The sequence below is a fragment of the Toxotes jaculatrix genome, chromosome 11 (assembly GCF_017976425.1).
Source record: "Toxotes jaculatrix isolate fToxJac2 chromosome 11, fToxJac2.pri, whole genome shotgun sequence".
Lineage (NCBI taxonomy): Eukaryota > Metazoa > Chordata > Actinopteri > Toxotidae > Toxotes > Toxotes jaculatrix.
Window position 1 is genome coordinate 13,646,010 of NC_054404.1, and position 26,233 is coordinate 13,672,242.

Genomic DNA, 26,233 nt, shown 5'->3' on the forward strand with positions numbered 1-26,233 from the left:
AGGCCACCAGCTCTTCTTTCCTGGTGTTGTTTATTATTGCCTCTTCCTGTTTGGTGTTGCCTAGTTGTCAGAAGCATGTTGGCCAAGAAATTCTCCTGTGAGTTGAGACACAAACAGGCAGCTTGTCTACTCCCTCTGACAGCGCACTGACAGTGGATGTTTGGTAAGAGAGGCAACCACTGTTTAATATGATCTTTTAAACTTAAACTTAAACTTTCAAACGGCTGAATGTACTTTCTGTGACTTTTTTTGATCACCATTGAACATCTACCCTTCAGCTTTTTTGTTTATGTGAAGAAAATAATGTTTAAACTCCTCCTCGCTTAAAACCGTGATTTAATCACTCAGAGTTGATCTCATGCTGAAATGCAGCAGTCCAGCGTGAACACTGTGACCCTGTGGTGAACAGACTATGAGCCCTTTGTCAAATTGCCTGTGTCTCACACACAGTGAAGAGCTTTCTCTCTCACAGCTGTGTGTCACTGCTCGCTGTGACTCACTGTAAGCCAGCCAAACAAGCTGACATGGCACTTATGAATCCCCAAGTAAAGCCTCAGGGCAGAGAAGCTGCAGGATGTTGCCAGTAAAATCTAGAGGCTAGTTAAAAATAACATTTATCTCTGAGGGAAACGAGCAGCAGCAGCAGCTACTCAGGTGAGTCCCCATTAGCTTTCAGACTTGTAAATGCTTAATATTGATCAGCTGATTGGCTTAATTTGTTCTGTTTAGATCCTTCACTGGCAGCCAGCCACCATCTGCATTATTGATGTTAACAGAGCAAACATTAGTTTATGTGTTTATCATTAACTTTTGTTGTTTATTTAATTGAATACATTCAAATAAGATCCAAAACTTTAATGTCACCTTTTAGAATATATATTGAAGATATATATTATAGAATATGATAGAATATATATAGAATATGATATTGAAGTTGTATGATGATATTATAGCATTAAAATTTCATTTGGTATTTTTGGTTTTGTGTCACAATATTGACAATATTTAGAACAGAGCTTAAACAGTTTTTAGATTAGTAGATTAACAGAAGTAATTTTCAAGCAAAAATTGGTTCCAGCTTTTCTAATGTTAGTATTAGGGCTGCAACTTACAATTATTTTCAATATTGATTAATCTGCTATACCTATCTAATTGTTTTGTTGTTGTTGTTGTTGTTTTATTTGTAGACTGTTCTATTAAACATCAGAAATTAGTGGGAAATGTCAGAGTCTCCTCGTCCAAGGTGAGGTCTTCAAATTTTTGTCGGACCAACAGTCCAGAATCCAAAGATATTTAATTTGCCGGACTGTGAGTCAGTACTAAGTGGATTCATTAATGATCAAAATAGTTTAATTTAAATAGTTTAATTTTCTGTCCATCTGCTAACCAATTAATTAATTGTTGTTTTGTCCTCTTTTTCTTGTTTTACTTCATGGTACACTGAATATTTTGGGGGGTTTTTTTGTTGGTAGAACAAAACAAATGCAATTCAAAGATGTCAACTTTGTCTGTAAGAAATTGTGAAGGGACATTTTTACAGACCTGTAGATTAAAAATAGAATCAACAGATCAGTTGATAATCATTATTTGCAACCCTGAAAAACTGGAGTATTTCCCAGATTTAGTAAGTAATCACAGAGGAGACCTTGTCTGTCGTTCTGTTCAAGTAACTACTGTAACTTTTAAAATACCTACCAGCTCCTGAATGAAAGTAGTGGCTCTATATGTATGAACATTTATTGATATCTAAGTCTAAGAGCCAGTGGTGTCTCATACTTTCCTGATAGCTGAAAGCTGCTTACCTTGGTAATTTCAAATCTGTATCTACTGTCCAGTCAGCATATGGGTTATCACTCACGTTCAGCAGTTAACAGCAGTGCAGTCATGTTGGTTGAACTTTGCCGACCTTTGGAGCAGCAGGGAGTACGGGGCGAGCAGCTCTTGCTGTGAGTTTATCAGAAGGTCAAAGGGCAAAAATGATAAAAAGGCAAAGCGGAGTGATTCACCAGTCACCAGTGCTTGAGTCTGTCTGTATTTTATTTTATTATGAAATGATAGAGAGTCCTTTTACTCATTCAGTTTGGTTTAATTCCCGTTTTTTGACACAAAACATATGCCTGCTTTATGTGTGTCAGTGCATACTTACGTATACAGTAAGCCAGTGCTCGGCTGTACAGTCACTGACCTGAACATAGATGATGTAATAGCTCTAAGTAGCCTGCAGCGTTCAGTGCTGGGTCACGTCGAATAAGAGCACAAATAAGCTTCACCACAGCAGATTACCTCTACAGTGACTCCTGATTATTGGCATTCTCCCACACGCCTGCCTTCACAATATGTATTAGTGGCTATGTTCTGGTTTTATCTCCTTAAATGCTAGGAATTGCTGCTTTCTAATAACTATGCTGATTGATTGATTATCGTAATAGTTGCATGAGGATTGACTGATCAATTCTTGGAAATATTGTAGATTTTGGGGTGTTAGGACTCTTGAATGGAGTTGTCAGTTTTGGCTCTGGGAAACTGTGATTGACATTTTGAATCATTTTCTTTTTCTCATTTTATAAACTAAATGATCATCAGTCAGGTCATTTAAAAAAAACAACAACTACAGACCAGTCAGTAATGAAAATACTCATTAGTTGCTGCCTATTGATGAAATCACTCAAATCCATTTTACTCAAATCCATTTAGTTTCCTGCTCTGGTGTGTTGGTAATGGTATGATGAGCTTACAGAGACAGAGTGGGACAAATGACAGTGGAGCTCATTTATAAATAGGCCAGGTAGTTGTGATCAATAGTGTGCAAATTGAATAGTGAGGTCAATAGACTGAAGGCAGTTTTGCATTCAAACAGTTGGGCTGTGAGTAACAAAGACAGTAATGAAATCAAGGGGTGGGAAAAAAGGAAGTGTTACATCTCAAACGTTGGAGGATTGTTTCAGTAGGCTTTGGTCAGTTGAAGTGGGATATTGCACATTGTCAAGGTCTTCTTTAAGACATCTCTTTGGCTCTGGTTGCATCTGAAATCTGAAGTCCTACATGACTTAACACTGTGTGTGTCTCTATTTGCAGTGGCATGGCACAGTCAGAGGACAGTGTGAGTGCCTGGAGCTGTAAGCAGGTGGCCCAGTGGCTGAAGAAAGAAGGATTCGGGGAGTATGTGGGGTTATTGTGCACCCAGCATCGCCTGGATGGCGTCAGCCTACTTGCTCTGACTGAGGCTGACCTGCGAGGTCCCCCACTGGGCCTGACCGTGCTTGGAGACATCAAGAGGCTCACGTTAGCCTTCCGCAGGCTCCAGAGACAGAACCAGGCCCAGCTGGAGGAGCTGGGTCTCCAGCCTTCGGACAGTCTCTCCACTGGGCACTTGCTGGGTGCTGCAGGGGTCGAGTGGAGCTGTGACGGACCTGACAGGAGGTACAACGGAGGTGATCACTTGTGTAACGGGACTGAGCTGCGGCTGAGGAACGGTGATAGATCTGGATATGGTTCAGGAGTGGCACTGTGCCATACACACTCAAACGGGAGACATAGGCAGCACCTGGCTGGTAGACTGGACCCAGAGGTGTGGAAGACAGTCATCAGTTGCATATACGTCTTTTTTGTTTTTGGATTCACATCTTTTGTCATGGTCATTGTACATGAGCGTGTCCCGGACATGAGGACCTACCCACCGCTGCCTGATATATTCCTGGACAGGTACAGACGGTTGTCTTTTGTGTGTTTGGTAATGATAATCACCAGTAAATATCTATTTAAAGATTCCAGTGCATGTTGAGCAACCATCCAGGCTCCATAGTTCATATACACATTCATGCGGCACTTATATCTAATCTGTGTGCTGATAGAGATGTTTTTGTACTCTGACAGTGTTCCTAGAATCCCATGGGCTTTTGCAATGGCTGAAGCCTGTGGCCTCATCCTGTGTTACATGTTTCTGTTGATCCTGCTTCTTCACAAACACAGGTAGTCCACTGTGTTCCACTTATTCCCATCGCTGATATACTGTGTTCAAATAATATATTCAAATATACAACATTACTGCTGGATACAAATGTTTTGGGGTTTTTTTCCACCTTAATACATGTAGATTATGAAGTGCTGGGCAAGAGATGAAATGTGAATATTTTTGAACACGTTTCAAGTCCAAATTCTATTTTTGTCTCTTGTTTTAGGTCAATTCTCTTCAGGCGGTTGTGCTCTTTAATGGGAACTGTGTTTTTGCTTCGCTGCTGCACCATGTTTGTCACCTCGCTCTCTGTGCCGGGGCAGCACCTGAAGTGCGCCAGTAAGGTGGGAGGCACACGTGAGATTCTGTGCAGACGAGATAATTTGTGCCATTTTTCAGTCTGGAGTAGCTGGTGATTCTCAAAGCTGCTGACAGTGTTACAGTTTATTCTTGACTCAGGGTTAAAAGATAGAATAGTAAAACCTATGTACAGCTAGTATTTAGGTAAAATAAAATAGAATAAGAAAGAAAAACCTATGTACAGTTATCGCTTTGTCAACTGATGAACAGCTGACTGATAACTGGAGTGTTTTTGTCTACACCCCCCAGACATATGGTGATTCCTGGGGAAAGATACAGAGGGCGCTAGCGATCTGGAGTGGATTTGGGATGACTCTGACTGGGGTCCAAACATGTGGAGACTACATGTTCAGTGGACACACGGTTGTCATCACAATGCTCAACTTTTTTGTGACCGAATGTGAGTGTTAATACATGTCTGTCTTTACCTATACACAATATGTCTTTAGAGTGTGTGTGAACTTTGCTCATCAATAATTTATTTAATAGTAGAACTCAATGACACACAGGAATAAGCTAGATCAATATATACTTGTTTGTAGGATCAATTCATCATTGGTTTTTGATTGGTTGTTTTTTTTTCACCGGACTTGCCCTTTAATGATTCCTTTCAATTGCAGACACTCCACGAGGCTGGAATCTGATTCACACCATCTCCTGGGTGTTAAACCTGTTTGGGATTTTCTTCATCCTGGCGGCTCACGAGCACTACTCCATCGACGTGTTCATCGCCTTCTACATCACCACCCGCCTCTTCCTGTACTACCACACCTTAGCCAACACCCGTGCCTACCAGCAGAGTCGTAGGGCGCGCATTTGGTTCCCCATGTTCTCTTTCTTTGAGTGCAATGTGAACGGACCTGTCCCCAACCAGTATCACTGGCCCTTCAACAAGCCTGCCTTCATGAAAACTCTGATTGGATAGAATAAACTTCAGCAGCTGCAATGTGCATGGACTGTAATATAATGAGAAACTTTTTACTTGAGATGCTGCTTCTAGTCTGTGGATGACTTTGAGTTTATTATATGGGAGTTTTCCCCCCTTCATTTGCATAAATGGATGATCTTTATTTTTTTAAGTAATGTTATGTTTAAAGGAATAGTTTTACATTTTGGGGAATACACTTATTTACTTTCTTGCAGAGAGTTAGAACGGAGGATTGATGTCACCTTCATGTCTGTCCATTAAATATGAAGCTAAAACCAGCAACTGGTTAGCTTTGCGTCGCTTAGCACAAAGACAGGAAACAGGAGGAAAGCAGCCAGCATGGCACTGTTCAAAGGTAAAAAAAAAAAAAAAAAAAAATCACCTCCTAGCACCTATATGACATGCTATACCTCGTTTGTTCAGCCTGTGCAAAAACCAAAGCATAAAAACAGCAATTTGAGTCTGTGACTGCAACATTGCCCAAAGTCACTGCTCACGGCCAAAAAAATAGTCTGGCACATAACCTCCTGTAAAACCAAAACTTGTTGTTTTTTTGTTTTGTTTGTTTGTTTGTTTTTGTGGAGTGACACAAGCTTTTTCCCCATTTCCAGTCTAGCTAAACTACAGCTTCATATTTAATGGACAGAAATGAAAGTAGTATCTAATTTCTCACCTAACACTGCCAAAATGAAAGTATTCCCTTTTATTGCATTCCTAAATTAAATTGCACACTGCCAAGTAAAACACAGAAATGAGGTTTATTACAAGGCCTAAGAGCTGCAGGTACGGGCGTTTTCTTGGAGGATTATTTGCCTTTAAATTACCATTTTCATTATTCATGTTTTCACCTTGGGGATGTTAAAGGTTCACTTGTGGTTTGGGCTGTTAGTCTCACTCACGATTTACTGTGGAAAATTGATCACACAGCTGTGGTGAAGGTTGATATCTGTGGTTGTCACGTTTTGGGAGTCGTTTTGGGAGTCGTTGTGATGACACACGTTTTATTGCAAACAGATTTGACACCAGTTTGGTAACTGCTACCAAAGGAGCAACTGTTTCTTTTGATGTGCAACAGGAAAAACACTTCCTGTTCTCAACTGACAGAGCCTTGTTTCAGTCACTCATAAAAAAAGTAGTTTTTAAAAAAAAAAAAAAAACACTTCATTTTTCACTTACACAGAGTGAACCCTACATCTTTGTATAATGTGTTTCGTACAGTCATAGTTAAACTGAACCAAATACCTGAACGTTGCAATGTTCAATTTTGCCAATGAACCCTTATTCTATTTTTTTTTTTCAATCTTAATTTGATACTGTTTTTTTTTTTACAGGTTGTTAATTATGTAACCAGCACTGAAATGTATTGAGCTTTATTGTCCAGTTGTTCTCTCACAGTACAAACACTGACTTTTCATTAAAACGTAGGATAAGAAATATTCAAATATTGTTTACTATCTCATGGTTTATCCAAACTATATATTTTTAATAACTGTTTACAGTTTGTGGCTTTATTTTCAATGCAAGTACTCTGTCTCTGCCTTTTGGCTCAACAATAAAAGTTTACAGATAAGGAAAACGGTTTTTACATTTCAGACTGACTGTTTCCTTGGCCTGTCTTGGTTTTTTCACTTTTGTGTTTCTTTTTGCATTTGTTGAATAAAGTGGATCATAAATATTAGAAATCCAGCTTCCTTGTGAACATACAGTACAGTATTTACTAAAGGTGAAAATGTCATGATTGGGCAAGGCGTGCCTTTAATAGGTGTTATCATTGTAACCTTACCTGCTGTGCTTCCCCGCCTTAAAACAAATATCCTACTCACATCACAATTCAAATGCTATCAATAAAGATATGCAAGGGTGCATATAAAAACCACTAACAGAGAGTTCTCACATGTGAGCTTCCTGTTGACTGGATCACATCACATCTGAAGATGGTATGTATTTTACACCACAAGCTACGAAATGTTAACTCTGGTCTTAAATCGTGGTTGGACTTTTTTTTTTTAAACAAAAACTGAGATATAATTTTTGATAAGGATAGACTTTAAAGAAATACTAGACCTGCTGATACTGAGAGTAAAACATTTAAAAACATTTTATTCCTTTGAAGGTTTTCCTCTCTTGTTGACATAATTGGATTAACTAACAATTGAAGCCTGAATAAAACCTACCTTTCCCTTTTCAGTCCTCAAGAGATCTTAAAAGGATGTGCTGAATGGAGTCAATTAGGAAGAGGTGCAGAAATACATTACTGTGACTATAAAACATGTACCGTGTTTACATATGTCATTTATTCACTCTTTCAGGCACCTCTCCATGTGTTTGTTTGTCTTCTGGGGCTGGTTGTCCTGTGCCGCTCTGACTGCTTCTTCCAGGGATTAGTGATCAAAGATCTGGAAAACCCTCCGAAAGGTGAGTCCATGATAACAAATTGTGAAGATACAATATAACAGCAACAGTGCAGCACCGAATTTGCTGGAGTGGAAACTTTCCTCTGCCATATTTGACACAAGTTTGGACAAATGAGCATTTAGTGCTTCCTCGTCGGTCTGAGTGACCCAGTCAAATGCATCATCCAGCTGTTGTGTGTTTACCTAACACCTGCCAGCTGAATCAAAAGCTATCAAGACCACACCTATGCACACATCGATACACACTCACACACAGTTATTCACTGCAACAAATTTATCAGAGCGTGATAAGTAGGTCAGCTGCACCTCTGAACTGTGGTTTTGTTTCTTTACATGTAGGGTGTATGGATGAGGATGGAAAGCTGCATGATTTTGGCTCTGAATGGACAAGAGACTGTGTGGCATGCTCCTGTACAGAGGACGGCATGAGCTGCTGTAATATGTAAGATTTGATTTATTTTTTTTTTTAATCAAACCTTTATTTAATTTTTTTTTTTTATTAAACAAACCTGTGTTCTCTAGGCTTTATTTCACGTGCTCTAAGGAACTGTGCAAAAATTAAGGAGGCAGGGAGGGTAGCTCCCTCACTAAAAAATTTTTTCACGTAAAAAAATGTAATTGTAATTGGAGACTCCCATAGAAAATAATATATTAGATAATGTAAAAAGAAATAATGTTAAATCTGCAACAAATTAAAGGGTGACATATTGGTCCTATAAGCTACTACTTGATTTTGATGGGGAAAATAAAGTTCTGATTCAGAGAAAGGTCATCTGTAGCCTATATGGTAAAGCACAACTTTAACAACTTAACTTTATTCGATGAATCTCTTGCAAGAGATGCATCGAGATTTGATTTTTCTTATCATTTTAGGGTAATAATTTTTCTCTTTATCTTTCAGGATCCCTGATCTGAACATAGTGGACATTCCTGCAGAGTGTGAGCTGGTTGTGAATAAGAAGGCCTGCTCTGCCAAGGCAGTGCTGAAGTCAGACAACACTAAAGAGTGTTACCCTCTCTGAACGTGCTACAAACTAACCTCCAAACAACTGGTCTTTTATTAACTCCTTTATGGTGTGTGCATACTTTACAATAAACTACCAATAAACAAAGATTGATCAGCCTTGCTCTTTGTCTTACTTGCCACGTTTTAAATTATCTGTGAAAGTAAAGTTAAAACCTGCTCCAACTCAATGTCTTTTTGCCTGCTCTTTGTCTCTTTAACAGTACTTGCAGTGGGTGTCATTTTCAGGATGTAATTGAACAAATCCACCACTGTGTGACAGCAGAGCTTGGTCCTCAGAAGGTCTCTGGCAACCAAAGGGCTCTAACAGCCCAATAATAGCCGTGCTCTCCTGGCCACTGTCTCTGACAGAAACGTTCTGCTTGTTATGATGTTTAGCTCCTTCTCCAACTCTCATCTCTGTGGATTCAGACCTGTTCAGACCATCATTTTCTCTGTCATCCTGGTATCACAGAGACACTCCACTCTGCCAACCCACTACGTAAGTGCTTTATTTTTATTCACAGTAATGTCACAGTTTGTCAAGGAAAATCATTCTTTAATTAGTTAATCAGTTATGAAATTTATGCTGTCTTGTTTCTCCACTGTCAGCTTGTTGCTTAGTGTCCACAGATACGCAGGTGCACTATACAGTATGTATCTTCCTTTGTAAACGCTTTTGAATGATCCATCTGAGAAATAGCAGTCTTAGAGAGTATTTCTTAGAATATTCAACCAAATTTCAGCAGGTAGACTGAGAAAAACTGGCAACCAAAAAAAAAACAAAACAAAAAAAACCAAAAACAAAAACATGTAAACAGGGAAAAATATGTTGTGGATTTGCATGAATCCTTCAAATGTCTTGGGAGGTATCACCCACAATCCCTGACACCCCCAGCAGCGAATAATGAGGCTTGACTCATGATCTCAGGTTGAGCACACCACAGTGCCTGCTGCCGTTATCCTTCTCCTCCACGGGCAAGAAGCCAAAGGACGAAGAAATTTTTTCTGAATAGTGCCAGTTATTGAGCATGCATGTGGAAATACTGTTTAGGTGTTTTTGCAAAATGATTTGGTGTAAAGCTGAAATAAAAAGGGGGAAATTATTTTTCAAAATGTGATAAAAGGGAAAAGATACAGAGCTATCAATAAACATCTTTTAAAATGCTCATTTAACATAAATACATATGAACCAACTGCACAGAGGGGAATTTAGACCTTGGGCTTTCTCTTTGTTTCCCTGTCAAGTACATATGTGCCAGCAGTCCTCTTTTAATTTTCATTTTCAGACACATTTATTCACAGTATTGTTGTCTGAGTCGTTAAAAAATGAAAAAATCTCTTAATATTCACTTGCTCCTGCCGTAAATATTGCTCACATCTATGGGCCTTTAAATTCTAATCAAACTCATAAAGTTTCCAAACATTAAAAAAATTATTTTACGATGAATTACGTGAAGACTTGTGTGAAGTGTAATGCAATGGTGGAATCTGGAAAATAGCGTTCAGTTATTCTTTCATTTCTCTGTCAGAGAGCACTGTTTTGTCAGAGATGGAGGACACCTTGCTGAGGAAGAAAAGAAGAATATGATGAGAATATGATGAACATGACAGTGCCAGGTCACAGTGTTCCTTATCCTGCGCAGATTTTACTCTGGTGGGGGCTGATCACAAACAACTACATGCTGGATGTGCATCTTACAGTGTCAAATCATGACACTAACATGACCGATTCAAATTTCCCTGTTAATGGGAAATTTTTCCTTTTTCTTTTTCCTGCTGGTGTTTAAGGTTCCTCTGCTCTGTTACAGCTGTTTGTTACATCTGGGTTCTGGTGACACTTGCCTTTTCTCCCTAAACAAAGGATGATCAATGCTGTGCCACCCTGCCTGCAGCTCACTCAACACACTGACAGAGTAGGTTAGTAATGATGCAGTGTGAAGTGACCGATAGCTAAGTGTGTGTGCCGTTAATGGAAAATGACAGGCTCATTTTCTTTGCGATGCTGGTTTTCACAGCACTTGGCAGAGGTTTCGGGGGAGAGAGCTAGAATCCATTTTTAGGATTCTGACAAAGTCATGCCCTTTCACTTCGACATACTACATCATTTATTGTGTACTTGAAAAATAGAAGTCTGTGTTCGAACGTACGCATAGTAATTTTATTGTCATTAAGCTATTATGTTCAGCCTTGAAACCTGACTGGAGGATTCATTTGTGGGAGGGGAACTGAAAAGTCTGAGATCTTAAGATGGGCAAGTAAAAAGAGAGAGATTGATTGTCACTGTACGATAAAGAACTGAATCCAGTTTGTGCAACTACAGTGTTTGGACTTTGCTTTGAACAAAATGTGGATACTACAGAAAAAAAGTACATTTTCATTGTCAGTGTAAATTGGGGAAAAAAATTATAGAGTTCTTTCTTATTTTCTTCCTTTTTATGGTGTATAATGTTCTTATATGAGAACGTTATTTGGGGGGCAATTAAACCAAGAACTCCCATATTACACCAATTAAAAGTAAACAGCAACTCTTTTAGTTGGATGCAAACATCCACATGGTAACATGTTTAGCGAGTATAATGTTTACCATGTTCACCATCTTAGTCCAGTGTCTTAGCATTGCTTGCCACAAAGACTTCCAGTAAATTTCAAAATATCCTCATGTGTTGCACCTTTTCAAGGCATCATTCCTCCTCAGCGACATTCCTCTTTCACTCTGTTGTTCTCTCAGAACAACAATATCACTTCTACATGAACAGATCCTTTGAAGCTTTGCCCAGTGAATAATGTTTTCTCTGTCTCCCTTTGTATGTTCTGTCTCTTTGTCTCAGATGCATCTTTTCAGAGGGCTGTGATGGACAGTTTGATCCTGGAGGCTGGTGACACTGAAGTCCTGGTGAGATGTCCTTGAGTGGCAACACGAGCCAGTCTTCTCCATCGAGGACAGCTCTGTCTCTGCCCTTGAACACCTCCACCTCTCCACATTCCCTACCATGGGAGGAGGGAAGAACCAGTCACGGGTCTGTGCAGGAGAGCCCAGGGAATGATACCCAGCTCCTCTCGAACCTCCTTGCTCTTGGGCATGATGAGCAGTGCCATATGTCTCCTATCCTCACAGGGTGTCTAGTAGTGTGGTACAGCATCACAATGGTGCTGGGGTTGGTGGGGAACATTGGCCTCATTTGCATCATCACCCGTCGCAGAGAAAAAGTCAATGTCACTAGCATTTTCATCTGCAACTTGTCATTCTCTGACATTCTGGTGTGTGTCTTCTGCCTACCATTCACTGTCATATACACACTTATGGACCACTGGGTGTTTGGGTCACTGTTATGTCGACTTGTGCCGTTCATCCAGTGTATGTCTGTGACTGTTTCTGTGCTGTCTCTGGTGTTCATTGCTCTGGAAAGACATCAGCTCATCATCAACCCCTCTGGGTGGAAACCGAGCATCCCTCAGGCCTACACAGCAGTTGTTCTCATTTGGATTCTGGCCTGTTTCACCTCTTCACCTTTCTTGGCCTTTCAGCTACTCACAAATGAGCCCTACACTAATGTCATCCTTCCCCAGTCTCCTCTTCACCACCAAGCCTCTCAGGCTTATCTCAATGCATCTCAACCTGCCACTTACACATACAAAAACTCATCCGTGCTTCAAAATTCATACCGCACCCTCTTTTCTTACGTCCCCACAATTCCGCATATAGAGGCCTGTCTGGAACACTGGCCATCCCAGCAACACAGGCTTGCTTACACCACATGGCTCCTGCTGTTCCAGTACTGTGGCCCACTACTGCTGGTCCTGCTCTGTTATGTTCGAGTTTTTGTGCGCCTTCGCCACCGCAAAGAAATGCTTGACCGTGCCAGGACCCCAGAGAGCCAGCGCATGAAGCACAGCCGCCGAATCAACATCATGCTGGTCGCCCTCATTACAGCCTTTGCTCTTTGCTGGCTGCCGCTCACCATCTTTAATGTGGTATCAGACTGGAACCAGGATGCTCTGCCCATCTGCCACCACAACCTGCTGTTCTCCCTCTGCCACCTGCTGGCCATGTCCTCCACCTGCATCAACCCCATCATCTATGGCTTCCTCAACTCCAACTTTCGGCAGGAGGTGAGAGAGGCACTCCTGCACTGCCGCTGCCATCCACTAGAAGAAGAGTGTGAGCATTTCCCTATGTCCACTGTGCACATGGAAATGTCCCGCACCTCTATGCCTCTTAACTGCAGGAGCAATTCTGTCTGACTTTGATGCTACAACCTACAGGATACTGCTGCAGTAGGATGTCGTCACATAAACTGTACAGTTGTAGGACTAACTTCTGCTGTTTGTTCTACCTTTATTAACAGTACAACAGTTTTGGTAGTGGTCTAAAGTGCTGGGTTTTTTTTGGGTCAGTGAAGTGAAGTGCAGTACAATGTTGGACAATGTTGGTTTATCTTATTCTGCAGTAACTTGTAATTATAAAATAAGTGTGTTAATGTGAAAAAAAGCATATCTGTTCTAAAGAATGTCTTTATTTTGGCTTTTTTTTTCTTTATGGGACAGTTATCGGTGAAGAGGGGAGGACACATGGGGGAGAGAGAGAAAGTGTATGACATGCAACAAAGATCCATGGTTGGATTCTTACCATGGACGTTGTGGTTATGTGGCATGTGCTGTAACTATTTGGCCACCAAAGAGCTCCAGAATGTGTCATTTTTAACTGAACTGCTTCTGTATCCCAATTCCATGCTTCATATTAATTATAACAGTACATACCATATCCATATTTTATTCATGCATTGTACTGCTTTTTTGCAGTTAAGAAACAGCAGCAGACATTTGGACTTGTCATCGAAGGAGAAGCTCAGGTGTTACTAGCAACATTAACAATGGCTCTGCTCAATTCAGATGTCCCAGGAAGCCAATTCTGGCGGTGTGAATGTGACAGTGAGCAAACATGCGTGTTACCTTCACCCTGAAACTGAGGCAGCAAAATGGAATCCAGCCATCATTTATTTTATAATTCACATCAGTGCTTTTCCTACTGTGACATGTCAAAATGTCGTCTGTGAATTGTTTGAAGAATGTAAAAAGTATGTGACTGTACTGAGGCCTTCACAGTCACCAGACCTCAACCCAGCTGAGCACCCATGATAGATGTTGAACCAACATGTTAAAAAAGTGAGGGAATATGCTTCAAAATAAAAGTGTTCATCCCCCAAGTTGAATTTCAGAAACATGTAGAAAAGTGTACTGCTCTCAAGGGTTGTGGTGGGCCAACACCCAACACTTTCCTATATTATGTTGGTTTTTCATTGAATTTGTCATGTAATTGTATGTTGTACTGAACAGTAACACAGATGTATTTTGTGATAAACTAGACAAATGTGTTAAAAATAATTTCTTTTATGAGTGGACTGCTGCTGTTGTGTTTCTCACATTTTATTACCACTTTTGTATTTATGGCATTTGCTCTGTGAAATCAGTGTGTGAGCTTAGTGAAGACAAACACAAGGTCTATAGGTTCTGTGATTAATGTAACTTATAGAAGTAAATGTCTTTGTAAATGCACTTACACTGGCTTACACTGGCTAATTTCTAAGTCTTATAAATTCTCAACTATCTTCTATGACATCTCACATGTGCAGACATGCAGATTACATACACTACCTGTCTGCTTAATCCAAACATTTGCTTATAACTGCACGTCTGTTGGAGGCTTTAGGCCTGTATAGTCATGTATACATTATGACACTATTTATTATGCAATCAAGATTTCCACCACTTTTGACTGTAAATAAAGTAATTTTTAGTATAGTTATGTCGTTATCTGACACGGAGACTGAAAAAGTTGAATAAATTCACTGAAAGGAAAGGTTGCAGATGAAGTAGACTTCTTAGGGCCCTTCTCAGGGACACCACCCTGCTCCTTTTGCCATCTCTTCTGGGTTGGAAGTGACGTATGTTTCCTATCAGCCAATGATTGCCGTCTGTCCCAGAATGCATTGTATCACAAACTGCACGCGCGAAAGATGCTTTCTGTAGTTAGGGATTGTTGGAAACTGTGTAATTTAAACTTCACTGCGACATTAAGTAAGTGCCCGTCAACTACTAAAAAAACATTGTGTGATATTTGTGTTCTTGCCTGTGCACTGCTAATAGTCATATGTGTAATACGTATGTCAGCATATTACGGAAGTCGTAACCCAAGTTAGCCCACACCAGCAAAATGCTAAGAAAGTTAGTTAGCTCGCCAGTTTAGCAGCAAAACGTAACGTAAACTAACGGAAAAATTGTATCAGCATTGGCGTTACTAGCTGGGTAGTAGACAGTTATGGATGTCAACCGAAGGCAGTGGTCTATGATCAGAAATAACTGCCATATATATTGTACGTTACACACTAACTAATGTCAAAGATTACCCTTCATGGAGCTACAGTTAACGTAGCTAACCTAAGTGATTTAATTAGCTAACGTGAAGGCGACTCTTCGTGTTTCAGTCATTGGATTTATAATATAAAACAATACACAAGTCATGTGTTTGGGAAATGCAAGTGGAGTTAGGTGGGTAGGCATATCGTATGGACCCCCGTAGAGAAAAACAAGCTTCCTTAATTATCCATCACACAGTACCTTCACGGAGGCGTCTCATCTGTCACAAATTCTCTCTCCACCTGATATCATGAAATTATATCCTTAGAAAAATATTATACCTGATAGTCCGACAATGTCAGCAGTTTTAAGACATCACTTTGGGCTCTGGTAATTCATGGGTATTGTCATTTCTTTTTACACTTTTACACAATTATTCACTTAGAAATTAATTGCTGGACTGACTGTAATAAATATAAAGTTGCAGCCCTGATTTCGACACAAATCAAATGTCAGATAAGCTGTTTTGTGTGTGTGTGTGTGTGTGTGTGTGTGTGTGTGTGTGTGTGTTAGTTATTGTCCCTGATTGGTTTAGTCAGTTGTGATTACCATTCCCATGGACTGTGAGGGCTGCACTTCCAACTCAAAAAGTGTCCTTACTGGTTTTGTGTAGGCAAATCTTGGAGCTACAGAGGCCAGTAATGACCACAAGCAACAGCTGTTCAGTTCTTAAAGGTACTGTATATCATCTTTTTATATGTATATCATCTTTGTTTTTCTGCAGTTAATTCAGGCTGAACTTTATGGCTTATGGTTTAGGTTTATGTCTGTGTTCGATATGTCTGCAGATGTCGTTGCCTATGTTGATGTGTGGTCATCAGACAAAACAGCAAACTATTCAAAACCATTCATTCAGCAGCTGCAGGAAATGGGAGCTCAGGTGAGGCCACAGGGCACACAAACACATGTGTAAGGTATTATTTGCCATTTGCTGTATTTACAGACAGCCAATATATATGTTCTTTGCAACACCTAAATTTGCCTTTTCTTGTAAAGGTATCAAAAACATTCAATAAACAAGTCACACATGTAGTCTTCAACAATGGTCATCCAGCTACATGGAGAAAAGCCAAGAAAAGTGATGTGAGGCTTGTCTCTGTTCTCTGGGTAGGCAGGTAAGCGAGTTGTATACTTTTGTAACTTCAACAATTCCATGTTTTTTTTTTTATTGTATTGTTATAAAGTTTTACAAGATGATGTTAACATTAATGTGACTCTTAATGCTTATTTTCGGTGAAAATGATGTCCAGATGTTACGACGACGGAGTGCATGTGGATGAGGAGTTGTATCCAGCCTTAAATGATGAAAGCAATCCTGTGTTGAAGAACAAGAAAGTGAGTAGAGTCGGACTGACGTGTGATGTTTATGTTGGTGTCGCAGTTTAAGCTGTCATTGTAAATCAGTGTTGGACCACTGTTTCTCAAGCCATGCATTATGCTGATTTTTAGCCAGTGTCTGGGTTTTTTCATCATCTGATCAGAATCTGTAACAAGGCGTCATGTGGTCCTATTTTAAATGTTGACATGGCTTAAATACAAAAACCAGGACCTACCTCCTTGATATTTTGCCCTAAAGGAAATGAAATAAACTGGTCATTGATAAATGATCGGTTTAAATGATCAGTGATTATTATCAAACTGAGACTCTTTATTTGTCTGGAAAACTTGCCTTAATGAAGTTTCTTTCCTTGCTGTGATTAATTCAGTTAATGTACTATGATTTTTGTGTCATACTGTATATCCACTTGTTATTTTGCAATACCATACATCCAATTGTAAGCAGTTTGTTCATTGTTCAGCTTTTCTAAACACAGTGAGAACATGCCCTTTTAAATGACATTATAATTTTGACCTTGCAAGAATTCAAATGTGCATTTATTGTGTTTGATTCACGTAGCATCGCTGCATGCGGCCAAAAGATTCTCCAGAGAGGACACCTGAAAATGACAGACGCATGAGGAAGAAATTAGACAAGATGATGAAAGACCTTGCTCCGAAACAACCTCTGGGTAAGAGATTATTACACCTTTGGAAATGTTTACTTGAGACCAGAGGATGTAGTTTGTCATGTCACAGTTACTTTTACACAGTTACAGATGTGTCACCCATCATCATCGACGAAGAGAGTGGAATAGTCTATAGCCCTGCTTTGAAAAGATCGGATTATATGGCACAACGTTTGAAAGACATGAAAGAGAAGCGGGAAAACCTCTCACCCACTGGTATGTGCAGCAGTAGGTGTATGGGCTGATAAACCGATAGGCCTTAAAAACATTTCAGCATTTTTGAAATGCCAGCCAATTTTATGCAAATGTCACTGTCTTTCAGCTTCACAAATGGTTGAATCCTGCTCACCCACTGGGCTGAAGCCTTCTCTTGGGAGCACACCAACTGTCTTCAAATTAATGTGTAAGAAAATTAACTGTGATCTTCTTGTTACTAATCAATGGAGTTGTAGTGTAATTTTTGTCTTTCCCAACTCCCAGTTTAGTTTCTAAATTTCTAGAGAAGGAAATGGCAGCATCCTCCGAATATTTGATTTGTATAAATACAAAAGTGGCTACGTATTTCTGAATATTTAGAATACACATTACAAGCATGTTTGCAGAGTTAGCTCCAAACAAACAACAAGATGAAGCCAGAACCAATGTGTTGAAATCCATGATAGCATTTTTACTTTGATTCTGTGTCATGGCAAGTGCTTGCTATATATTCTTACATACAGTCAGGTCCATATATATTTGGACAATGGCACAAGCTTCTTAGGTTTGCCTCTTTACACCATGGATTTGAAAAAAAAACAACATCAAGATGTGATTGAAGTGGAGAGCAGTAATTCAGGGGGTTTAGCAAAAATATTGCATTAACCGTTTAGGAATTACACCCAGTTTTATACAGAGCCCCTCCATTTTCAGAGATTCAAAATAATTGGCAATAACTTATAAGACTGACAATAACTTTCATGCCCAGGTGGGACCTTTTCCCTGATTATTCAATGAGTAATTAAACAGATGAACTGTCTGGAGTTGGTCCCTAGTGTTGAATTTGCATTTGGTAGCTGATCATGGGAACTCTCAACATGCTGTCCAAAAAGCTGTCGACGTAAATGAATGAGGCCATCATTAGAAAAAATAAAACAAACCTATCAGACAGATCACAGAAACGTTAGGAGTGGCCAAAGCAACAATTTGGTGCATTCCTAAAAATAAGTCTTTTTACACTCTTGAGGGGGTAGGCTTATCATTGTCAGAGTCTACAATCAAGAGACACCTTCGTGAATGGAAATACAGAGAATTTACCGCAAGGTGCAGAGCACTCAAGAACAGAAAGTTCAGATTAGACTTTGACAAAAAACATCTTAAAAAGCCTGTCCAATTCTGGAACAAGATTCTCTGGACAGACGAAACCAAGATTGACTTGTAACAGAATGATGGGAAGAGAAGGAGAGTATGGAGAAGGAAAGGAACAGCTCATGATCCAAAGCACCACATTGTGCCGCTGGAAGTAGGTCACTGGTGGTTATTGACGGTGTGACTGCTCATAGAAGTAGCAGGATGAATTCTGAAGTGTACATGGCTATACTATCTGCTCAGTTTCGGCCAAGTCCTGCACAGCTAATAGGATGGGGCTTCACAGTACAGATGGAAAATGGCCAAAAACATGCTCCTAAGGTAACCCAAGAGCTTCTCAAGGCAAAGAAATAGAAAATTCTGCACTGGCCAAGTCAGTGACCTCATCCCATTTGAGCACTGAACACAAAACTGAAGGGAGAAAGATCCACAAACAAGCAACAACTGAAGGCAGCTGCTGTAAAGGCCTGGTAAAGGATCTCAAGGGAGGATGCAGTGTTTGTTGACATCCATGAGTTCCAGACTTAAGGCAGTCATTGAATGCAAAGGATTTTCATCCGCTTATTAAAAATAATCCTTATATATAGGTTAGTTTTTCCAATTACTTTTGAGCCTCTGAAAATAGAGGGAGTATGCATAGAGAGGGCTGTAATTCCTAAAGTGTTAATAGGTGTTTAAAACCCTTGAATTAAAGCTGAAAGTCTACACACACACATCTTGACTTTGTTTCAAATCCATGGTGATGGTATACATCAGGCAAAATTGTGTCACTGTCCAAATACTTACGGACCCAACTGCACTTTTTCTCTCAAGCTCATGAAATAACAGGTGAGACAGTTAAAAAAAAACCTTGATTATGAGTCATTGTGATGAAAATAAGCATGTTGTTGAATTAGGATAGCAGTTAGTAACTGAGTCATAGATATTTGGCTGGTAAGCAAAATGCTACAGTGAACTACAAATTTTACTGCATCTACAGCATCTTATTGTTTTAAAACTGTTATTATTCTTTCCCCAATATAGTTGACCAGTCAGATGAGGATTCCAGTGCTTCTGTTGCTGAACCTGGTTGCTCACCTGATAAAGGAGCAGCGAGAACACAAGTAGATGTTACTGACCATGGACATCTTGAAAAATGCCACAGGAAAGGCTCTGAAAAGCCCTGGCTTTCACCCTGTTGTGATGTGCCTTTGAAATGTCCTGACTTGGAGGACGAAGAGGACAAAGATGGGAACAGACAAAAAAATTCAAGAAGGACCTCAGCCAGGAAAAAGACAGCAGAGAAACAGAAATCCCTAGGTTTATTAGAAAGTCCTTGCCTGGATACGAGATCTGATAAGAGAAGATCTGGCAGGAACTTTAGTAAAGATAAAAGTCAGTCACAGATAAAGTCATCCAGCCCATCACCTGACAAATCTGAAAAGGGAAAGCGAAAAATGAAAGCAACTAAATCTTTTGCAGAGACCAAGACCAGTAATTGTCCTGATGATGTGAATTCTTTTAGATGCTCCTCGTCAGCAGCCACGTCAGATGATGCTGCAGTGGAACTGTCAAAAGTAGCTGCTACCTCGTTACAGAAACTGGAACAGAAAATACCCAAACGAGCCAGACCATCACTTTCTGCCTTGGTACGGCCTTTCACTGTATCTGGTGAATCTCAAGGTGTTGCCTCAGCTTCCACTGATGGAGATGATAACGTGTTTGAGGACTATTTCTCTCCGGCTAACCACCACCAGAGGTCAAGAAGACCTCTTTTGTCTAATCTACCTGTGGAGAAAGACAGTGACATTCCTTTTGAGTTGGCCTCTGTCCCACAGAAGAGAAAACAAAGAAGAAGTGAAAGCATTGGATTTGAAACTAACAGTAAAAAGAAGAGGAAACTGGAAGAAAGTGGCAAAAATCACAATCAGCAATCTGATGCAAGTCATCCACAACAGGATGTTAAAGAAACTGCACATCTACTGGATAGTCCAAGCACCAGTCTAATACTCGTGTCTAAAAGGCGAAGACAGAGCACCTTACCGTTTACAAGCACGAGCACAAGGGAGGGAACAACAAGGGATGCAGTAAAACAGAGAAGAGTGTCTACGGTATCGGTGCGGCAGAAAAACTCTGATGTCAGTGTCCTTTCTCACACCTCGGAAAGTGAGTAGTAAGGCTGCGAGAGTTTAGAACATGTACATCAGTAACAACGAACCCAATACTCAGACATTCATCATTATGAACTGAACAAAACAAAATATTGCTATTGGTGTTTGAACTTTCACATCTGTAATTTCTGGGTCATGTATTTGGTTTCAAAAGCTTTCTCTCGTCATTATTCTCTCAGGGAATACTTACTTTATATTAGCAACTGTTTCACTCCAGCTTTTCTTTTGAAGGTGAATTATTGTTTCTGGATGGATGTCACATTTTAAAGAGAAGAATAAAATAACTTTATCATAAATAAATGAGGCCTTTTTATATGAATATTCTTGTAAAATTCTATATGTCTGTTTGTCTTTTAAAGGCCTAATTCGTAATTTAGTCCTCATAATTTTGAGCTGTATGTTTTGTAATAAGGTTTGAGATGTATTCTTCTCATGTCTTTATGGGTTTCTGGTTTTTGTCCCACGATCCAAAGGCATTAGTTAGGTGAATTTGAAGCTCTATTTGCCTGTAGGTGTGCATTTGTTTGTCTGTCAATATGTGATAGACTGGCGACCTCCAGGGCTTACCTTGCATCTGGCCCAACGCCTGCTGAGGCCTGACGTCCCAAGACCCTGAACAAGATAAGCTGTTTTGAAACTGTACAGACTTTGAGGAGGAAAATCAGCATTTAATATATATTTCTCAACTGAAGGCTACTTTATAAAAACCTTACCAACAGTAAACAAATCTTGCAGTATGAAAAAACTTTTATTTAACGTTAGTCTTAGACCTGCCTACTTCAGCAAAGTAGCAGTTTTCATTACGATAACTGTTTTGAATATTGGTGGCGATGTGACGCTTTAGATCCCAGAATAGTTTGAGCTGCTAACAAAAACATTTACTAAATTTACTGATTCTGTTCCCTCATATATTTGAAACCTTATATTTAACATTTTAATGAAAAGGTGCTTACCTTGAACAATATAAGAGGCATGTGAACCTTTGAGTTTTAACCTTGCTCTTTAATGTAATGATTAATTTGAGTTTATTTAATTTGTAATAACTTTAATTAATAGTCTGTTGCTCATCTCGTAGTAGTGAGGAGGTACTAACTGGTTTAAAAGTGTTGCACTTTACAATTTAATGTCAGTTTTCAGCCTGGTGTAATAGAGCAGAGATGAGCAGACACACACACAAACAGTGCCTGCTGTGTGATAGCTTGAGTGACATCCCCCCACACTGTTTTCAATTGTTTTTCTTGTTTTCATGTAGGTAGAGGAAATGAATGTACAGTTGCAGCTGGTATAACAGAGATCCCCTCCGAAGACAAGGAAAATTGCGATAAGCAAGTCAGCTTGATCCTTCAGAGAATGGTCAACAAAACAAAGGTAAAAAGACATGATGATTGTTTTTAAATGTCCAACTGAATTTAACTGGGAGTTTGTAAAATTTTGTGTCAGTTATGATGATTGAATTTGAAGAGTCAGAAAGGTTTCCCAGAAAATGCATGTTGCATTTCCTACAGTGCTGTGGGAAAAAAAATTGGAATGGGACTGAAAAAAAACAGGATGTTACGAGTATTAAGTCACCAGTAGGAAGCTTTCTGATTCATTAAAGACACTGGTGTGACATGGGCTTGCATAGTTTTACACATCTCCTATTTGCTAATTTATATACATCTTTGTCCATTGTTGTGCTTTGGTGTCTGCTGATTTGCATGTAGTTGATTTTGAGACAGTACACATTCTGATATGACAGTTTTTTCTCAGTGCTTACTTCCAACCAGCCTGAACTTTGCAATCTTTATCTTCCTTCCTCACAGAAATACAGAAAAGTGAAGTCAAGATAAAGATGCATTTTCTCTATGCTCTTCACACTTGATTGACTTGAGATGTCATGGTTTTCTGTAATATAAGAAGTTTAGGAAGTAAACCAGTCATCAGTGTTGTGAATGTGTAATTCCTTTTTAAGTATTTCCTCCATAAGGTCATACACTTCCATAGCTGTAGGCGTTTGACGCATCTAGCCAAGAGATTCTGTCTGGTCCTGAGGGTTTCCTGTGTTTTGCCTCTGTGATGGTAGCTTACAACTTCCTTTCTTGTGAAATGCACCTGGGCTCTGTTTTCGTTACGCGGGTAACCTCAACAAGCGGTAGCTGAAAAAAGCAAAAAGTGATGTCACATCCCCCAAGGGATCTGTTCTGGCTTGACTTTTGTTGCAGCCTGATTACGGAGATGTTGTAGTTGTTGTCTTGGTTCCATGAAGATCATGATAACAGATTAATGTCCAAATATGGTTTTCACATTTAGGCAGCTCTGGTAAACAGAGTCATCTGTGGTGAGTACTTGAAAGTCACACCTGCATGGCTCACCAGTCTTGGAAGTGTAGATGGTAAACAGTGATAAATTTCATGCTGCTCGACTTTGGGTGCAAACAGTGCAGATTTGCTGTTTGCAGCTGCTGGTGCTGTTGAGCCTGTTAGAATATATGAATGCAAATATTAACAGACTTGTGTGTTCATTTTTAGCTCACTACAAATACTCAGTGATAGATGTGGAGGGGTCCCCTGGTTGCCTAGTGGTCTGGGGACACATACTATGTAACCCAGCCATCTTTGCTTCAAATCCAGTACACACCCTTCTCATTCATGTTTCACTACTGTCATTATCCAGTAAAGATACAGTTCTTCAAAAAAAAAAAAACTGGTGAATTTGGTTTGAAGGTAAACTTCTAGTGATGTTTTCTTTCTTTTTCACAAGTCCTTTTAACTGTAAAATTCTTTCAGTAATAACCGAGTGTCTTCGTTCATAAAACGCTAAAATGTTAACTGATATGGTATGGATGGTATTATTTGTTCAGTTTTTGTGTAAAGTGCTCTTTAATTGTGACAAGTGCTAATCTGATGTTATCTCATAACTGATTACGTTGTAATTGGCTCTCACAGCTCCGGTTTACCTCCACATTTGCAAACGACCCAGGACCCTTGTCTCACTTTGATTTTCTGAATAACGTCATTTTCAGCAGGCGCAAAATAGTAGCCAGCAAGGAGACCTAGTCATACAGTGAAGAATTTCCTTCATTTGTGCTCGGAGGTCCTGCTGCGGTTCACACCAGCTCTTTGTCAGAGGCTCATTATGTGCAACTCATTCTTCAATGCCTGTTTTCTTGAGCCGCTGCCAGAACATGTCCACTGCATGAAATATGCCAAAGTCCCCTTTGAGGAATCTTCAGGGAATAGCTTCCCATATTTAGTGTATAAATCTCTGTTCAAATAATGTATAACCTTTAGATCTGGTGTGAAATTTTGGCTGTCCTGTAGTGTTAGCAGAAGATAACCCTGCTGTGGAATTATTAACAAACTGGAATATCAAAAACATTTTCATCTGAGGAAAACTTCTGTCAGGACTAATGAGGTGTAGCAGCAATGCGTTGAGGGTACTCAACTCAAAATGACTTCCCAACTTGCTTATCAGGCATAATGCTATGTTTGACTGGTGAGGGTGGGGCCGGTGGACCGTTTTGGCACCACTGTGTTCAGCAGGCCTTAACCCCTGACTTCCAGCTGGGTGACCAGATATCAGAGTCTGGTAGGAAAGGGCCTGGTGGTCCTGTTTGTAACTGCTGCTCAGGTGTTTGTGTTGGTGACAGCTTGCTGGACTGGGGCCAAAGTACGTGGCTGGATGGACCATAGTCGTCAGGTTACAAATTTACAGTTCCGTTTCAGTGGTTCTGAATATGTTTTTCTCCACTCATGGCCTTGGTGTTTGATTTCCTTTTTGGCCTCTATGCGACTATATATCTGGCAGGGTTATTGAAAGTGCATGGTCTGTCTGGCTGTTGGATAATCATCCTTTTACATGTTCATGCTGTACCATTCAGTAAACCAGCTTACAATACTTACACACAAAAGAATATTATGTATTAAATATTCTTATTACTTCAAGCTTTTGTCAAATTCCTTTAGACAATATGAGTGTCCAAGATCAAACAGAAATTTGGTAGAGAAAAATGTTTTATCCATGTCATATGTTTTGTGTGTTTGTCATTGTTTCAGCATATGAGAACATTGGTGATGACAAGCATGCCCACTGAGTAAGTACCTCAGACTTTGCCTTAAGATGAAACAAAAAACTTTGCATTGATGGCCAAGTTGGTAAAAACATGCCTGGTTTAATCGTTTGTGTTTGATGCTGTCTCTGACTCTATTCACCTCCTGTAGGCAGCAGCACACGGTGGTTCAGGTGGTGCAGGCACTGGGTGGTTTTTCAATCGTTGACCGAGTTTGTGAGAGCACAACTCATGTGGTGTCTGGGGGTCACCGGCGGACTCTCAATATACTGTTGGGCATAGCTCGTGGCTGCTGGATCCTCTCTTTTGAATGGGTATGTAGTTTACTCATGTTTAGAAGCCATTATACAAAGTGTATTTATAACTGCTGACATATTGTTTTACCATCTTTTATCTTTTTTTGTACTTGAGCAGATTCTCTGGTGTTTAGAGCAAAGGCAGTGGATTCCAGAGGAACCATATGAACTTTCAGACCAATTTCCAGCAGCACAGGTGAGTCTACCAGTAGTCTAGTAGTACTAGTACAAGTGCCCACAATACAAATGCTGCCATCATTAACCTTCACTGTAAACCTCATTATGTTTCCCATTCATGCAAACAATCACATATTTTTTTAAGTTTCAGGTGTCAGGCCTAACTTAGAGGTGCCTACAGATGCAGTTCTTTTACCGATGATAGAAAGATTTGTCCTATTTTTCCCCAAAATTTATCCTAAAAAATCTATTTACTTTTACATATAGCCAAAAAAACCATTATGGTCATGGCTTCATTTTCTTCCATTTTGCACAAACAGTTATATTTTTTCTATACATAAATAATTTTATCTGTATAAATCATCCTTTTTCACATTTAAAATTAATAAAGAATCATAAAACCAAAGCAGAGGATGTCCGACGCAAACCTGCTAATTTTTATTGCCAGTCATCCATTTTCATTCCGCTTGTTTTTCCTGAAGCATCCTGTGTGAAATGTGAATGTTGCCCCTTCCTGAACTCGTCATTCATGAATCACTGTCCTCTCCTGCCTCTGCGAGGGAAGACATGGGGTCTTGATGCAGACAAATGTCAACACATTTCCTCTTGAAATTGTGTGATGGCTTTTGTTGTGACAGACAAAATATTTTTATGTCCCCAAGGCCTTGTGAATGCATCCAGCGATTGGCACACCACAGGCTTCTCTCTTTTATTCAGATCGTGCGCCCTGTGGAGCGTGGTGCTGCTTTCGGCTGTTATCAGTGTCAGTGATAGAAACTGATTTGAGTAGCATTGTTTAGAAAGACCATTTTCACAGTAACTTCTTACATCTCTTGTGTATTCAGTCACCTGTAACTTTACATGTAACTCTAATATTATATGTCTCTGTTCAAATAATGTATAACCTCAGTGAACTGGCAGTAAGGTTAAAAGACTGAAGCATACATGTCACATGAGGCCAATATGTGAATCAGCTTTGTCATTTTAACTACAGCTCTTTTTGCCCATGAAGGTTCCACTCTAACTATCCCTTTAATATCTCTGCATTAGACCCTTATAGACATTACAAATCACTGATCAGGATTTCTTTATGGCTATATTGGATTGACAGGATTTTTATATTAATCTGATTAATTGG

General features: G+C 39.7%; 4 protein-coding genes across 9 annotated transcripts in view; all 4 read left to right on the top strand.

Moving 5' to 3' along the window:
• Nucleotides 1-55: 55 nt before the first annotated feature.
• LOC121189374 (sphingomyelin synthase-related protein 1-like) lies at nucleotides 56-6,915 on the top strand. 4 transcript variants are annotated; one of them, XM_041049428.1, is made up of 7 exons: nucleotides 73-654; nucleotides 1,188-1,243; nucleotides 3,076-3,702; nucleotides 3,874-3,969; nucleotides 4,179-4,296; nucleotides 4,562-4,712; nucleotides 4,933-6,915. In XM_041049428.1, the coding sequence occupies exons 2-7, from the start codon at nucleotides 1,221-1,223 to the stop codon at nucleotides 5,235-5,237; spliced, it is 1,320 nt and encodes a 439-aa protein (XP_040905362.1). In that variant the 5' UTR covers nucleotides 73-654; nucleotides 1,188-1,220; the 3' UTR covers nucleotides 5,238-6,915. The 4 variants fall into 4 exon arrangements, with proteins under 4 accessions (XP_040905364.1, XP_040905362.1, XP_040905365.1 ...); XM_041049429.1 differs by having other exon boundaries at nucleotides 78-163; XM_041049430.1 differs by lacking the exon at nucleotides 1,188-1,243 and having other exon boundaries at nucleotides 56-163.
• Nucleotides 6,916-7,054: 139 nt separating this feature from the next.
• LOC121189870 (beta-microseminoprotein) lies at nucleotides 7,055-8,801 on the top strand. Its single transcript, XM_041050344.1, has 4 exons — nucleotides 7,055-7,177; nucleotides 7,550-7,655; nucleotides 7,994-8,096; nucleotides 8,556-8,801. The coding sequence occupies exons 1-4, from the start codon at nucleotides 7,175-7,177 to the stop codon at nucleotides 8,674-8,676; spliced, it is 333 nt and encodes a 110-aa protein (XP_040906278.1). The 5' UTR covers nucleotides 7,055-7,174; the 3' UTR covers nucleotides 8,677-8,801.
• A 2,757-nt stretch (nucleotides 8,802-11,558) lies between these two features.
• On the top strand, nucleotides 11,559-12,902 carry npy4r (neuropeptide Y receptor Y4). Its single transcript, XM_041050222.1, has one exon. The coding sequence runs from the start codon at nucleotides 11,559-11,561 to the stop codon at nucleotides 12,900-12,902; it is 1,344 nt and encodes a 447-aa protein (XP_040906156.1).
• A 1,735-nt stretch (nucleotides 12,903-14,637) lies between these two features.
• mcph1 (microcephalin 1) overlaps nucleotides 14,638-26,233 on the top strand; it is a 41,019-nt gene continuing 29,423 nt past the window's right edge. For all 3 annotated transcript variants that reach the window (XR_005894919.1, XM_041050565.1, XM_041050566.1), the window contains exons 1-13: nucleotides 14,638-14,735; nucleotides 15,688-15,749; nucleotides 15,863-15,954; nucleotides 16,071-16,189; nucleotides 16,325-16,409; nucleotides 16,972-17,083; nucleotides 17,165-17,296; nucleotides 17,403-17,483; nucleotides 19,448-20,569; nucleotides 21,827-21,942; nucleotides 24,609-24,646; nucleotides 24,774-24,936; nucleotides 25,037-25,114. Coding sequence is in view for 2 of the 3 variants with exons in the window: in XM_041050565.1 (XP_040906499.1) it covers nucleotides 15,716-15,749; nucleotides 15,863-15,954; nucleotides 16,071-16,189; nucleotides 16,325-16,409; nucleotides 16,972-17,083; nucleotides 17,165-17,296; nucleotides 17,403-17,483; nucleotides 19,448-20,569; nucleotides 21,827-21,942; nucleotides 24,609-24,646; nucleotides 24,774-24,936; nucleotides 25,037-25,114 (2,172 nt within the window). In the remaining variant the exon portion in view is untranslated. The remainder of the gene's footprint in view (nucleotides 14,736-15,687; nucleotides 15,750-15,862; nucleotides 15,955-16,070; nucleotides 16,190-16,324; nucleotides 16,410-16,971; nucleotides 17,084-17,164; nucleotides 17,297-17,402; nucleotides 17,484-19,447; nucleotides 20,570-21,826; nucleotides 21,943-24,608; nucleotides 24,647-24,773; nucleotides 24,937-25,036; nucleotides 25,115-26,233) is intronic.

Coding starts and splice junctions, on each gene's coding strand:
- LOC121189374 (XM_041049428.1), top strand. CDS start 1,221: ATGTCAGAGTCTCCTCGTCCAAG. Junction 3,703..3,873: donor CCTGATATATTCCTGGACAG/GTACAGACGGTT, acceptor GTACTCTGACAG/TGTTCCTAGAATCCCATGGG. Junction 4,297..4,561: donor ACCTGAAGTGCGCCAGTAAG/GTGGGAGGCACA, acceptor TACACCCCCCAG/ACATATGGTGATTCCTGGGG.
- LOC121189870 (XM_041050344.1), top strand. Junction 7,656..7,993: donor TCTGGAAAACCCTCCGAAAG/GTGAGTCCATGA, acceptor CTTTACATGTAG/GGTGTATGGATGAGGATGGA. Junction 8,097..8,555: donor GGCATGAGCTGCTGTAATAT/GTAAGATTTGAT, acceptor TTTATCTTTCAG/GATCCCTGATCTGAACATAG.
- npy4r (XM_041050222.1), top strand. CDS start 11,559: ATGTCCTTGAGTGGCAACACGAGCCAGTCTTCTCCATCGAGGACAGCT.